The sequence below is a fragment of the Bactrocera tryoni genome, chromosome 5 (assembly GCF_016617805.1).
Source record: "Bactrocera tryoni isolate S06 chromosome 5, CSIRO_BtryS06_freeze2, whole genome shotgun sequence".
Taxonomy (NCBI): Eukaryota; Metazoa; Arthropoda; class Insecta; order Diptera; family Tephritidae; genus Bactrocera; species Bactrocera tryoni.
Genome location: NC_052503.1, coordinates 63,270,339 through 63,285,323, shown reverse-complemented (window position 1 = coordinate 63,285,323; position 14,985 = coordinate 63,270,339). Strand labels below are relative to the sequence as shown.

The window sequence follows — 14,985 nt, the reverse complement described above, 5'->3', positions numbered from 1 at the left end:
TTATCAATTCACTTTTATTTATTGGCTTCTGTTTAGCAACTTCACATTTCATTGCGTGCCATAAGTGCCCAATAGAGTTTAAATCGGGGGAGTTTCCATCCAATCCAAACGTTCAATCCTTAGATCGTTAAATGTATTAACCAACCACAAATAAAAATTCGAGCTGAATAGGTTAATATACACCAATATTTTATAGATGTTTTATACAAGATTTGTTTCCAAATCTGAGTCATCCTGGGAGGTAAAGGTAATGTTCTTCAATTGAGGTTATTAAAACATTGTTAGCCACTGTTGCATATTTTTATGTATTCATTATTCCATCAATAAGGTGTGAGGGTTCCAAAATATGGTATGAAAAGCAGTATCAAATCATTTGTCTTCAAGGAAACCTAATTTTTTTTACTACACAATTATCCTGGAACCTCGCACTACCTGAACGGCGCACGTAAAGCAAATTTTGTGAGCGTAGCAAATTAAATTTTCTTTCGTCTAACCACATAATCTATTAGCAACCATAATGATTCTAACTTTATTACTTTTTTTAGCCCAATAAAGTCATGCAGTTAATAGTGGCTTTTTAGCAGGTCACCTTCCATATAAACCCACATGTCTTAGCCGTCGACGTGTGGTTTCGACATTCCCTTTACCCTTTTTACGCTCCAAAATATCACTATTCTCTTTGTTTTGTAAAACGCGTACAATAGTTGAATGGCTACAACCAATTGTAGCTGATATTTGCCGAGAAGATAACTTTTCCCCTACTTATGCGAATTTTTTGGTCACGCGTTCAAGTTAGAATTTGTTGAAACAAAATTTTGTTATTTGATATAGTGCACTGCCAAAAGCCTTCTTCTAAGTTAAGAATTCGTCTTAACTATAAATATTCTAAAACTTCAATATCTACCTAAACTCCCTAGTGTAATAAAGGAATGCTTTGAGTAATATCATTAGCCAAACTCCGGAAGGGAACAGTTTTCGTTTTTTTCTCTTGTCTGTAGTTATAGATACATATGTGCATGTAAATATGCATATAGCTAAGTACCCTTTCCCAGAATATCTTTATATTGATGTTGATTAAGTATGGTGGAACAATCAGACCTACTTGTCCACCCCATAGTACTTCAAATCCTATTTTAACAGCCTTTACAGTGCTTAGGGTATTGAGTGCTAAATTTATTCTCTCCTCACATAAACTATCCCATCGGAACTGATTTGATAAAGTTGCTTTCATGATATCAAACTATATATTTCTGAAAACAGATAGTTTTATTTTTTATGGAAAGTTTCTCTTGTTACGGAGGCTGCTATATATATTTCTGGCCTAGGCAACACTAAGTATTGCCAGGTGCAATCTGACATTTTCATTGGAAAGTTTGACATTTTTTAGCAACATCACTCAGAACGTTTTGTCATTTAATCGTGAATCGTTTTATTTACAGGGAATTAAAAAATTCATCTCGGCCAAAAAATGGAATTAACTCGTGAACATTTTCGTGCGATCATTCTTCACAACTTTCGACATGGATTATCACGACAAGAGTTCATCGATGAACTAAAATCTTTGTATGGCTATGAAGCACCATTCTATAGCACTGTTAAAAACTGGTTTAACGAATTCAATCGTGGCCGACGCTCGCTCAAAGACGAATTCCGTGAAGGTCGTCCAAAAACAGCCGTTGTGCCAGAAAACATCGATGCCGTACGTGAACTGATAATGCAAGACCGTCATGTAACATACCTTCAGATAGAGGCATGCCTATGCATTTCTCCCACTAGCATACATTCGATATTGCATGAACACCTGGCCGTAAAAAAGGTTTTTTCTCGTTGGATCCCGCACAATTTGACAATCGCTCAAAAAGAGGCTCGTGTGGATTGATGTAAGGAAATGCTGAAAAAATACGATCTCGGTACTTCAAAAGACGTTTATAAGATCGTCACAGGTGACGAATCATGGATCTATGAGTATGAGCCCGAAACAAAACAGCTATCGACCGTGTGGGTCTTCAAGACGAGCCAAATCCAACGAAAGTTGTGCGTGGAAGAAGCACTTCGAAGCAAAAGGTCGCCTATTTCTTCGGCAAAACTGGTCATTTGGCGACTGTTCCGCTTGAGCAACGTAGGACGGTCAATTCTGAGTAGTACACCACCATTTGTTTGCCTGAAGTCTTCGGAGAAATTCGAAAAACGAAGAAGAGAAGAGGAATCATTGTGCACCATGACAATGCGAGCTCTCACACATCGGCTCAAACCAGCGCCTTTTTGACCGGCCGAAACGTCGAATTGATGGGTCATCCGCCGTACAGCCCTGACTTGGCACCCAATGACTTCTTTTTACTCCCACACATCAAGAAAATAATGCGTGGTCAACGATTTTCGTCGCCAGAAGATGCTGTTGAAGCATTCAAAAACCATGTTTTGGAAGTGTCTCAATCGGAGTGGAAAAAGTGCTTCAAAAATTGCTTTGAGCGCATGCAAAACTGTATAAATCTTCGACTAAAATAATGACATAACAGGTATAATAAGTATTGATATTACTCTTATAAACTGGTGTATTTAAATAATAGAGTAGCAAACTATATAATGATGTGCCCAAAAGCTTTTTTGTGTATAATAAGACGATTAACTTTGCTGTGTAAAACGTGTTTTCTTTGCAAGGATAATTAGAATACTTAATGTACTTAAGGTCAATCTATTTATAGGCAATGCGTCTATTGGAAGTGGTATAGATACTTTAACCATTCTTTGCTTTGTGGAAGAGAATGATATATTTATATTTTATGCAGAACCTTCAGGAAGTACATCCAGATCTTCGACTCAACTTTTCAATCATCTTCAACTTCACTGCAGTCTTCCACATGTAAATCCTTGCACGAAGAACTCAACACATACGAACGCCTAAAAGGCGCTACCTACTAAGAAATGTAGGTTTTTCCTAATGTGTTCTACTAAAGAAAATTTAATTTAAATTCTAAAGGAACTCAGCTAAACCACTTTAGTATGCGTATGTGAAGGAAAAAGAAATAAAAAAGAAAACAAATAAAACTCGGCCAATGTACGATTTTACTATTTTCCACAAAGTTCAAAATATTTCCATTCCACGTCGCTTCTCTCAAGGCATATTGGTAAATGACATCACGACCAATGTACACAAGCGCGGAAAAGCAGCCACACATGCATTTGCATGTGTATGTGTGTGAACAAAATACACATGTGTGGGTATGCATATGTCCGTGTTGCAGTATACTACTACAATGGGGTTGTTTGTCAGAAATAAAATAAAATTTAAATAAGTATACATGTAAGTAGTGGCACACGTTGACAACCATTGCTGTCACTGTTGTCGCAGCGGCGATAAAACAAAATAAGTGAACGTAAATCACGTGTTGTGCTGTTTTTCCTTTGTTTACTGTTGTTGTTGTGCCTTTGGTTAATTAATTTACAAGCAACAAATTTTAAAAATGAATAACGAGATGCGAAAGTGAATGCGAATTTTTAATTCGGTGCACCTGATTTATGTGAGCAGCAAAATAATGTTAGTGGGAGGGTCCAGCTGACAAATTTTATTTATAACAAGTAAGGAAGGGCTAAGTTGGGGTATAACCGAACATTTTATACTCTTGCAACTTGCAAGAATTAACGCAGCGGTAATACTTTCAGGCACATAAGGCTTGTTAGTTATATGGGGTCTAGAACGAGTTTCCAACCTATTTTATTCATTCTAAGCACAAAAATGCACCGTTATTAGAAAAATACGCTCTCTAAATATTACTAAGATAACTCACATATTGGCTAATGTATGCAGTATAAAGTCACCCGGAAGTTCGAAAATGTAATAGGTTGTCAAAAAAGTCTTGCAGTATTTTCGCTAGTTGGCGCTGAGAGCGCGTAGTTCTAGTTTTATTCGACGCATCGGGTCTTGCTATACCTTTTTGGAAAGCTCATTTCACGCGCTAACACGTGTTTGATTGTCGTTTCTTTTAAGTCGTTCGTGAGTTATAGCGTCGCAAACATGTAGCAAAATTAAGAGAAAATACTGCATATTTTACAGTACTACTACGATAAAGGCAAAAATGCATCTCAAGCCGCCAATAAAATTTGTGCAGTTTATGGACCCGATACAGTTTCCATTTCCACTGCACAACGATGGTTGCAACGTTTCGGTCTGGTGTAGAGGTGGTCGAAGATGCGCCACGCTCCGGAAGGCCTGTCGTCGAAAATTGCGTTAAAATCGCTGAATTGGTCGAAAGAGACCGGCATAGTAGCAGCCGTAGCATCGGTCAAGAGCTGGGCATGAGTCATCAAAAATTCATTTCAATTTCAATAAAAAAAATCAATAAAAATACCGCAAGACTTTTTTGACAACCCATTATATCTCGATTAGTTTTAGGGGATACGTACAACCGTTAGGTGACCCAAACTATTATACTCTGAAGCAACATATTGCAAGAGTATAATGAAAATAAGATGAACGTAATAAATGGAGCCTAGAATTTGAAATCTGTTATTTTTTAATTATAATAAAAATAACTTATCAAAGTACAGTGATTTTTGTGAAAAGTTGTAAAAAATCGTTCTTATACTTCCTTGTTATACCCTAAATAGGCATATCAGACCATAACAGCAAATGACAGTCATAGAAATTATCAAAATTGAGTTATGGTATTGAAAACTTTTTTATTCTACAAGATATGTATCTTCACGATATACGAAATAACTTATTGTCCAATCTCCTAATTAAATATTCAGATCGGATCATTAAGAATATAGCTAATATACGAACTGATCTATCAAAATTAAGATAGAAATATTTTTATACCCCTTTAGGAGTATAATATAACTTCATAGGAACGTTTCTTATAGCATAACATTGATTAAAAAGATCTTTATCTTGATTATGATCGGGCCTTTACATATTTTATTTGTCCGTTCTGAACAATTCCTTTCCACTAACCATATAAAGGTTCTGTTAACAACTACTAAAAGTGCGATGAATCAATAACTAAATGCGTCAGAGGCATTAAATTTTTCATTCAATATGACACAAAAGAAGAAGTCAGTATCGAAAGTGGATGATGGGCATGTCACCGCCCACATTTAAGGTAAATAACATATGTATATCCGAACCTACTCGACCAATCAAAAAAAAAATCGGCAGGTCTGTTTTTCGATTCCCATGTTTCACTGCGAAAATAGGCGAAAATGGGCAACAACCACACCTACTTCCATATAATACAATTTTAAATTCCATCTCATTCTTTCACTTTCTAATAACTGATAAATAATGCCTTAAATGTACAAGGTGCGTTCCAAAGTAAAGAGGATTTTTTTTTTTTAATGTGAATCTAGCGCCCCCTGGTGGCGCCATCAATATGTCGACTAGTGCGTTAGAATCTGCTATCTTTATCGATAGCATGATAATTTCATGATATTTTCTCGATTGAAAGTGAAGTTATTGCGTTTTAAGTGTCATTATATTTGTGTTATCGATGCGAAAATGAGCTTCGAGCAAAGAGTCAACATTCAATTTTGGTTGAAAATTGGTAAAACTTTTACAGAAATGTTTCAATTGATGAAAGAAGTTTATGGCGATAATTGTCTAACCCATAGCAGAGTGCACGAGTGTTTTCAACGTTTTCAAAATTGTCGTGAGGTCATAAATGACGATCAACATGTGGGCCAATCAAAATCCATGATCACGGGAAATTCAATCGAATTTGCGTGAATTCATCAAAAATCAGCCGAAATCATCATGAAGGATATGGAATTGAAAATCTCCAAAACATCGATTTATCGCATTTTGACCGAACAGTTGGGCTTTCGAAAGGCGTGTGCACGGTTTGTTCCGCACAAATTGACTGACGAGCAAAAATTGCTCAGAATCCAACATTTGAAGGGTGATTATTTGATCAGATACCGAAAATATGGAACCCAGTGGCTTTGACTGACTTTCTATTAAAAATATCGTTGTGAAATATATTATTAAAATTCGGATAGAATCCTTTCCTGATAAATGTATGCCTGTGTGTCAAAAATAAGTGGAATCGAGCCAATAATTCCCCTGACTTTATACTGCCCATATCGGCCAATATATGAGTTATATTAATAAAATCGAGTGAGCTTTTTTTAGAAATAATGCGTCTTTATTCCTTAAATATTGTCGGATAAAAACTTGCCCTTGCCCTCATATAACTAATATCTGGATTTTCAAACGTCCGGTTAACTTTACTCCTTACATATTGTTCACGGTTGCGACGTACGTTAATGAAACTCAAAGAGCATCTTTTCTGAAGTAATGCCAGAAATAGATAAAATCGGGTCAATACTAGTCCTATCTACCATATACCTAATATAAAACTTAAGTTTAATGCGAAAATATGTGAAATTGGTCAACCAATTGAATGCCATATACTATACATATACATATCTTTGCTCCAAATTTACCCAATATAGTGATTTTCGTTTTTCCACCTTTCTTTAAATTGTTTAGCTTGGTTAAAATATATCAAATTAATTATATGAGAGGAATTGATTAGTCCAGACCACAAATCGCTAAATGAATCAATTCCGATCCTCTAGTTGAAGTTTTGCATATCAACTCAATATATTAATGAAGCCTCTTCGATTAAAATTATGTCAGATATATATATACCTTCTGAAGATGATTTTAATATAATTTTAGCTGACTAGACTAGCTAAAATATGGCAATAAAACTAACTAGTATCATGACCTATAATAGAACTTAATAAAATATCAAAATTGGTTGAAATCCATTCGCGATTTCTTCGAACAATGAATGTTTAAGGGGGGTGCCTGCTTTAGAAGCTTCGATTTTGCTGCTTAAATCTCTTTAAAAAATGTCTGAGAATATATCCCCAAAGTTATAGATGGAAATTCGAAATATTGTCGAAGCTAGAGGGTAAATAGTGGCCGAGAATATGAGCACTTGAGCAGAAAGCGAAAACTTCGACGCGCGATTTCTCGGTTTTTCAGGTTTATGATTTTTCTTAATTGGATAGAACTAAAAGTCGTATGGAATTGGGGCAAGGCTCATTATATTTGGCATTAAACTAAAAAAAAACTGAGAAAAGAAAGTCAAGTTTGAACATATTCTTAAACAACAAAAGTTACAATTTTTTGGTCAAAAACCACTTTTTTTCAATTTCAAAAATTTTACATATTTATTGGAATTTTCTAAGCTTTACTAGGAGATAAGTTATTAACAAATACGAATCTCTTTGAATTTTTTGTTTTAGATAGAAATTCCGGGAAATGCACCTGCGAGATTCATCGAGCAATTGCTTCCCAAAGGCAGAATATAAAAGATTTCGTATTCAAAAAGTTAGCGGATGATGTTTAAGTATTTAATAACTGTATGTCCTCGAAATCTCGCTTTTATAAGCTTATTTCTTTCCCTCCCAAAAAATTCTTAAAAAAGTCGATTTTTTAAGCCTCTAAAGCAGGGTTCCCCCTTAAATATTCCACAAATTTTGTATGATAAAGTTTTTCCAACACCTGTTCTTAGACTTTTTTTACTTGTTTTATTTATGAATTTATTAACGGTTTTGAATTTTAACATAATTGAGATTGAGAAATATATGTATGTAGTTTATTCAATCTGGACACTTTCTAAAACCGATTCAGTAGCTTATGAGTTTATCCCAAACAAAACATGGCACACAATTTTTATGTAGACATCATTACTTTCAAAAAATTTAAAATTTTAAGGAAATTTATTAAATTTTTTTTTTTATAAAGGTCAACAACTTCGATTACACGCAAAACAATTTGTTTTAACTGTTGAGAATAATTATCTTTTTATTTCTAAAAAAACCTACAAACCTTTCTGCAGCATGCAACTTTTATTTCTACTAGAATGTTATCGTCTATTGTATGTTTTCGAACACCCTGATATAAAATAATATTTTAATAACAAAACGCTTGGAAAATGTTGGAAATGTTGCGGCAGATTGAAGTAGTAGAACGAATAAAAAAATTAAAAAACATTATCACGCAATAAACAACTGTGTTTTTAAAATTATTTTAGTTTCCTAATTCAATAAAGCGCAAAAAATTATTTTATCGTAAAATTACAAGAGGATTAGAAAGTTAAAAATATTGTTTTGTGGTGTAAAACAAAATATGTGTGTAGTTAAAATTCGTTGTTTTCCACTGATAAACTCAAAAAAAAAATATTTAAAAAATATGTCTTCGAAAATAGTAAAATATATTTTACTTTGCGGATATGAAACCCTTGTCATGGTATTAAACATTTTTGTTAACTTTGTACATATTATAATATACTTAAAAAACGCTGAAACCTTTCACTAACAACAAACTATGTAATTTTCAATCAGCTCATAGAACATATCTCTCACAATAGCAACAAAAATTCTGCGATTCACCATTAATTCACTAAATTAACGTTGTATTAAGCTTAAGTTAAAAATTAAACTTTGTCTACGAGTGTAAAGGGGTAGCTTTTTTCAACATACTTGATTGTAGCACGACGCCGTCACTCACGTTGCCGCTTTTTCTGCTGCTGCCGACGTTGGGTCACCTCTCGCAGACGTAGCTACACAATAGAAATATTTCCAAAAATTATTTGCACACATACGCTGTCACTATATTAAATAATATTAATAGACGCCTGCTGTTTACTTTTATTCACACCGGTCGTCTGAATAAAGCAAAACACACGCACATACAATAAAAATCAATTATTTAAATAACTGGCAGACGGTGCTGCTGCTGCTAATGCTACACACCGAATGGCCTTTCCACCCCGAAACACATTTGCGCTAAGCTTTATAGCTGACCCACACCACCACTTGCCACCACAATAAACTTGCAACACATTTCAAATTCTTTAAGGGCGTCCACTTTTTACACAACAAAATTTTGTATTGCAGTTATTTTCAAGCGCTTGCTTTAATTACGATTTACGAGTAGCTTTGCCAGCTCCGCTAATAATTTCCGCTTTCCGTTTTGTGCCACAACAGCAACAATACTGTCAACAATATGTTATTTGTGACCTGTCATATAGTTGCAGATACTTTTCAAAGCTTTTTCTTTGTGTGTGTCACAAGAATTGCTTATTTACTTTTTTACTTATTTATTGGTCACTTTCAGCTGTTAGCGAACTGACTGCGAATTAACTCCGAATGTCTGGACGCACGACTTGAAACTGCATTCAAAGTGTTCTTTGTTGGCGTGAAAGACAGAATTTCGAAAGGCAAATAATCGAGGCAAACTCAATGGTTGTTCGAAAGAGCTGCGAGGCTGCAAACAAATACACTTGTGAGGGCACATGCGCACTGTATTTGTTGTTATTTTCCAATTTGACGTGTATGCGTATGAAATGTGCTTCCCTTTCTCTAATTAGGCACAGGTGTATTTCGTTGGGTTATTTCTGAGAGCGCAACCCCATGGCTGTTACTTGTGTGAGCGGATGTGCAGGGAAGCTTTGCTTGTGTGTACTCCGAATAAGAGGCTCTCAGTTGAGAACCTGCGCAGACTTTATGTGCGAAAATATTGCGAAACATTTTATTCGATCTTTGAATTTGACAGTTATTCGTTGTTCGTACCTTGTATAACTGTCAAGTTTCTACTTAAAACTTCGATATAAAAACGGAAATAAAATCCAGGAGGCAGTTATTTTTTGTTAAAAGAATGAGTTGCTGATGTACAAATGAGACCTTTCGAAATTCGTTGAGTTCGACTATTTTTGAAACTTTGTTATTATGAAATGACCATTTTTATAAACTTGCCAAATAAAAACAATAAAAAATATAAAAATAAAACAAAAAACTTACAAAAATTAAAAAAATTAAAAAAATTAAAAAAATATAAAAAAATAAAAAAAAAAAAAAAAATTTAAAAATATAAAAATAAAAAAAATATAAAAAATAAAAATATAAAAAATATAAAAATATAAAAAATATAAAAAATATAAAAAAAAAATATAAAAAAATATACAAAAATATAAAAAAAAAATATAAAAAACCGAACATTTTATGTTCATCACACTCCTCCAACTTGCAAAGATTAAATCCATTGAAATACATAAGGCGCATTGTCCAATTTTGACCCTGACTCCTTTAAAGTCCTCTAGTTATTGATTACAAAATTTTTAGCCCACAGATGCCCCCTGCTACTGCGATCCTCTGTGCTAAATTACACTTATAAAATCACTTTATAGATTTCCTTTTAATGGCGCCAAAGAACTTGTCTTTACTTTTTGGCAAGGAACGCGTATATCAAGTTCGATCAAGATATCTAAATATTTATTAATTTCAACTCGTCTCGTCATCTTGATAATTTATATTATATTATATTTGTATGCATAGATATATATGTATGTAGATATTATTTGTTATTATATTGGTTTTAGGTGATATGTACAATCGTTAGGTGAACAAAATTATTATACTTTTCTATAGTAGATGAGTTATACTTACTTACTCCAAAACATTTCGTTTAATTTCATAAAACATTCTAAAAGTAAAAAAAAACTTTTAAATTTAATAAAACACACTCTTTAAAAAAATGTTATCTAAATTTTCTTTATTTACATATCTTGCAATTCGAAACGGAGTTACAACTGTCTAGTGTAGGTTTACTCACCACTTGTGCATCCTAAACTATGGGTAAATAATAAAAATATACACAAAAGTTTTCGAAGTTACAAACATCTCTTACAAAAATAAGTCTGATGCCATAACGAAGGCATTTCGTTCGCCAAATATACTCAACGCGTTGAAATTCTTTACTCACCCATTTCCTAAGCAAAAACTTCGTGTATAAGAATATGCGAGCAAATACGAATAAATGTACACAGAAATTATGGCATCTGACTTCAACGCCCACTGCTTGCCTGCTCAACGTCATTCCAAAAGAAATTTGTTTTTGTATTTCCTTTTCCTTTCTACTTCGCGAATTATTAATGCAGCCCAGACTCAATGACGCCTACGTCTGGCCCATTTATTATTTACTCAAGCGGTCGTAAGTGTGCAAACGCAAAGACACTTGTACAGCAGTAAGGGTTGCAAATGCATATATTCATAATATATACATACTATGTATATACATATGTACGTACATAGATACATATGCATGCATTCGTGTTTGCATCACCATCATACATCTTTTTCATACTAAAAAGTAAATACATACTTTACAATTATGCATTTCGCTCGAATCACTCGGCAGCACACAGTGTATAAGCGCCTTGAAGCATGCAACAGACAAATATGCATACATGTTTTACGGAAATAGCGCTAGTCTGCCTGTAATATTTCTACCTTGTGTTAGTCACTTCACTTTTATTTGCTTTAAATAACAGCATGTTGATTTCGTACTTATCACATATGTATTTGTATGTTGGAATTTCATTACTCAAGTTTACTTTAGTTGCAGCTGCCGCTACTACGAAGTTAAACCAACTCTTTCGATTTGATTCTTCCGTCTTGTTATTTAATAAATGATGACTTTCCTAGTAAATTAATGTTTATTTCATTTTAGCACCATATGGTTAGTTGTTTGTGTTCAAATGTTTAACAACTTTGTTGACTGATAAAGTTTTTAGCTGCTACTCAACTGGTCCGACATGACTTACAAAGTTTTCTTCGCTGACGTGAAGTAATGGTAACTTTAACATACCCTTTAATACACATATTCTAATACATTTGATTTTGTTTTTTGCTGAACAAATGAAATTAATAAACATACAAAATAATTTTTTTTTTAGAAATTGCTTGCACACCAATTGCACAAAATTTATGCAAAGTCGGATAAATTTACCAAAAAAAAAAAATGCATTTTATGCACTTTTCGACACATGAAGATCAAACTTCACAAGAACATAAAAAAGGTCGTACCAATCTAGGAAACAATTTTTTCCTGCCTTTAATTAGTTTGAATCAAATTTCAATCTGCAAAATCAAAATCAAATGGTATCAGATAGTGTCTTCTTTGAAACGCCCACTAGGTGTTATCATAAAATTTACTGCAAAAATAATTTTCTGTTGTGGTAGTTTGATAAAGCAACTTTTTAAACGTTTTTGCGCCAAAGCTTACAGTGCTAGGGTGGATATACAATCCGGTACTTTCCCTTGTCGTTGTTGAGATGCTTACTTCCAAGAAGCCAATTGTACGCCACAACATAGTTTCCACTGCAAAAATACAAAAAGTTTAACTTTTGCATGTATTTTTCTAAACAATACTAACATATTTCACGCAAAACACTTGCATTTATAAATACTTTTTTCGTTAAAAAATTTTGCCATTTGCCGAGGTAAATTATTATTACTTCTACTTTTTAGAAAGTAGAAATTAAATTGACCAAAACAAATCAACAAAATTATTTAAATGTAAATAAAATTGCTTACCACTTCCAATGCAAAATTCCCACACAGTTGGTACGTGTGTTCGCAAATCGCTTTCCAGTACGCCATGAACACTGCCAACTGTCATAAGCGCTTGCCGTAACAGAATTGGCACCGCAGTCGATTTGACAGCACCATGCCTTTGCAACACCCTGTTATCGGCGACGGCATAATCGCGTTTCGTGTGAACGTTTCTATTAAATATTCATTGCTTTTAACTCGCCGATCCAAACAAATTTATCACCATCCAAAGCACAATGCATTGTACTGTAAGGATTTTATGAAATTCAGTCAGGAAACGAGAAGAAAACGTAAAATCTTCGAAGGCGAAAATTCACTGCATCTTTTGCGAACATCGACGAACGAGGTAAGTTTCACGAATTTTCTTTGTTTTCACCCGAATGCGCGCGTCACAGAACTGAATTTTTATTCGGTTTCCACCTCCCTGTCATGTTGCTGAGCGTGGATAATACACAGCGCTGTTGTTGTATTGACAAATGTTGCAGCGACATGTAGCCAAACAAGGTGAATTTCGTCGCGCAGACGCGGTAAAACATGTTGCAAATTACAGTGCAATATAAACGTAGGGTCGAAAGGGTAGCGGAACCCCCATAAACTTCTATTGCTACAAGGCATAAATGTGAAATTGAAAATAAAGTATTGTATCCTAATTAAATTTTTTTAGCTAATAAAACTACGCATTTAAATTACGACCCTCACAAAGCATGGCCAATACCAAAGAAACCAAGTATGTTACCGAAGTGCCGAGTAGTTTGAAACAATTGGCACGTCTTGTTGTACGCGGCTTCTATTCCATTGAAGATGCACTCATCATTGATATGTTGGTGCGTAATCCTTGCATGAAGGAAGACGATATTGCGGAGCTGTTACGCTTCGAAAAGAAACAAATGCGTGCGCGCATATCGACGTTACGCAATGACAAATTCATACAGATACGCTTGAAAATGGAGACCGGACCCGATGGCAAGGCACAAAAGGTCAACTACTACTTTATTAATTATAAAACTTTTGTGAATGTTGTTAAATATAAATTGGATTTGATGCGTAAACGCATGGAAACAGAAGAACGTGATGCCACAAGTCGTGCTAGCTTTAAATGTACAAACTGCGATAAGACATTCACTGATCTTGAAGCCGATCAGTTGTTCGACTTCAACACTGGCGAATTCCGTTGCACCTATTGCGGTAGCCCTGTCGAGGAAGACAGCTCGGCAATGCCAAAGAAAGACTCACGGTTAATGCTGGCACGTTTCAACGAACAATTGCAACCACTCTACGATTTGTTACGCGAAGTGGAAGGCATTAAGCTAGCGCCAGAAATACTCGAGCCTGAACCTGTGGATATCGACACAATACGCGGGTATGCTGAGTTATTGCTAAAAACGAAGTTAAAATATTTTTTTTATTTTCAATAATGTACATTTTTTTTAGCATTACGAAGCCACAGAATCAACGGCCCGATGGTCAGCAATGGTCAGGCGAGGCAACACGCAATCAAGGTTTTGCCGTGGAAGAGACGCGCGTCGATGTTAGTATTGGCGGTGAGATACAGGAGGCGGTTACCGAGCGTAAGGCACGTCCGGTATGGATGACCGAGAGTACGGTTATAACGGAGGAACCTCATGATGCCACCGAGGCCATACTTAATGAAGCGGCACAATCATCCACACAACATACGATAAATGTGGGCGGTGCAACCAATAATCGCAGTAAAAAAGAGAATGAAGATATTATGTCGGTGCTATTGCAACACGAGAAGCAAACTAATCAAAAGGATGCGCTAACGAAAAGCCTTAAATATGGTTCTTCGAATGCGGACTCTAGTGATTCTAGTGATGATGACAAAGATATCGATAATGTTAAAATACGTGAGTATAAAAATTTAAAACGTGCTTTTGTTGCAAAGTTATTATACAAAATATTTTGTAACTTTAGCGAAAGTTGATTACAACAACTATATCAATTCTGAATCAGAAGATGAAGACGACGATGTTCCTACGGTGCTTGTTGCCGGACGACCACATCCAATAGATCAAATCAATGACGAACTCATAGCTCAAATGACACAGCAAGAGAAGGAAAACTATATACACGTTTATCAGCAGCATTACAGCCATATTTATGATTAAAGCCAAGTGCCTGTAGAGGCAAGCATGGACTGTAAAGTTGGAATTATGTATATTTTTTTACTAGTTAAATCTTATTTCCAATTATATTGCAATTTATTTAATTTGGTTTTACTTGCTGTTGAAGTTCCGAACATTTCGTTGCATACAATAGCACACCACAAATATAAAAAAAAATAATAAATATGAAGCTAATTTTTTTTTGTTTTGAAATTATGTCAACTACAAAATAAATGTTCAGCATAAGTTATAAATGAATATGTTGAATAATAATATAAGCATTAATTTATTCTATAAATTAAAAAATAAGTGCGAATTGACTTAAACATTAATAATAAATAGCCATTAAATGAAAAAATAATATTTGTTTACGCCTACACTGGACACTTGAGTTGAATTTTCGTAGCAACATGTTTCGAGATGCTCATGCGTATGTTTATTGCACAACTCG

The 14,985-nt window shown here is 34.4% G+C and overlaps 2 protein-coding genes across 3 annotated transcripts in view; one reads left to right on the top strand and one right to left on the bottom strand.

Annotated features, from left to right (window-relative positions):
• The window catches only part of LOC120778124 (F-box/LRR-repeat protein 16-like), a 220,707-nt gene extending 211,519 nt beyond the window's left edge, over positions 1-9,188 (bottom strand). The window contains exon 1 of the mRNA XM_040109827.1: positions 8,497-9,188. The gene's annotated coding sequence lies outside the window, so the exon portion shown is untranslated. The remainder of the gene's footprint in view (positions 1-8,496) is intronic.
• Positions 9,189-12,546: 3,358 nt separating this feature from the next.
• On the top strand, positions 12,547-14,788 carry LOC120777974 (general transcription factor IIE subunit 1). Of its 2 annotated transcripts, none has more exons than XM_040109612.1 (4): positions 12,547-12,754; positions 13,073-13,768; positions 13,840-14,276; positions 14,344-14,787. In XM_040109612.1, exons 2-4 carry the CDS (start codon positions 13,113-13,115, stop codon positions 14,535-14,537), a joined length of 1,287 nt encoding a protein of 428 aa, XP_039965546.1. In that variant the 5' UTR covers positions 12,547-12,754; positions 13,073-13,112; the 3' UTR covers positions 14,538-14,787. The 2 variants fall into 2 exon arrangements, with proteins under 2 accessions (XP_039965546.1, XP_039965547.1); XM_040109613.1 differs by lacking the exon at positions 12,547-12,754 and adding an exon at positions 12,778-12,912 and having other exon boundaries at positions 14,344-14,788.
• The last annotated feature ends 197 nt before the right edge of the window (positions 14,789-14,985 follow it).

What these genes read in the sequence shown, in the direction of transcription:
- LOC120777974 (XM_040109613.1), top strand. Translation starts at nt 13,113, where the DNA reads ATGGCCAATACCAAAGAAACCAAGTATGTTACCGAAGTGCCGAGTAGT. An exon ending in GATATCGACACAATACGCGG is followed by an intron (nt 13,769 to 13,839) that starts GTATGCTGAGTT and finishes CATTTTTTTTAG; the next exon opens with CATTACGAAGCCACAGAATC. An exon ending in TATCGATAATGTTAAAATAC is followed by an intron (nt 14,277 to 14,343) that starts GTGAGTATAAAA and finishes TTGTAACTTTAG; the next exon opens with CGAAAGTTGATTACAACAAC.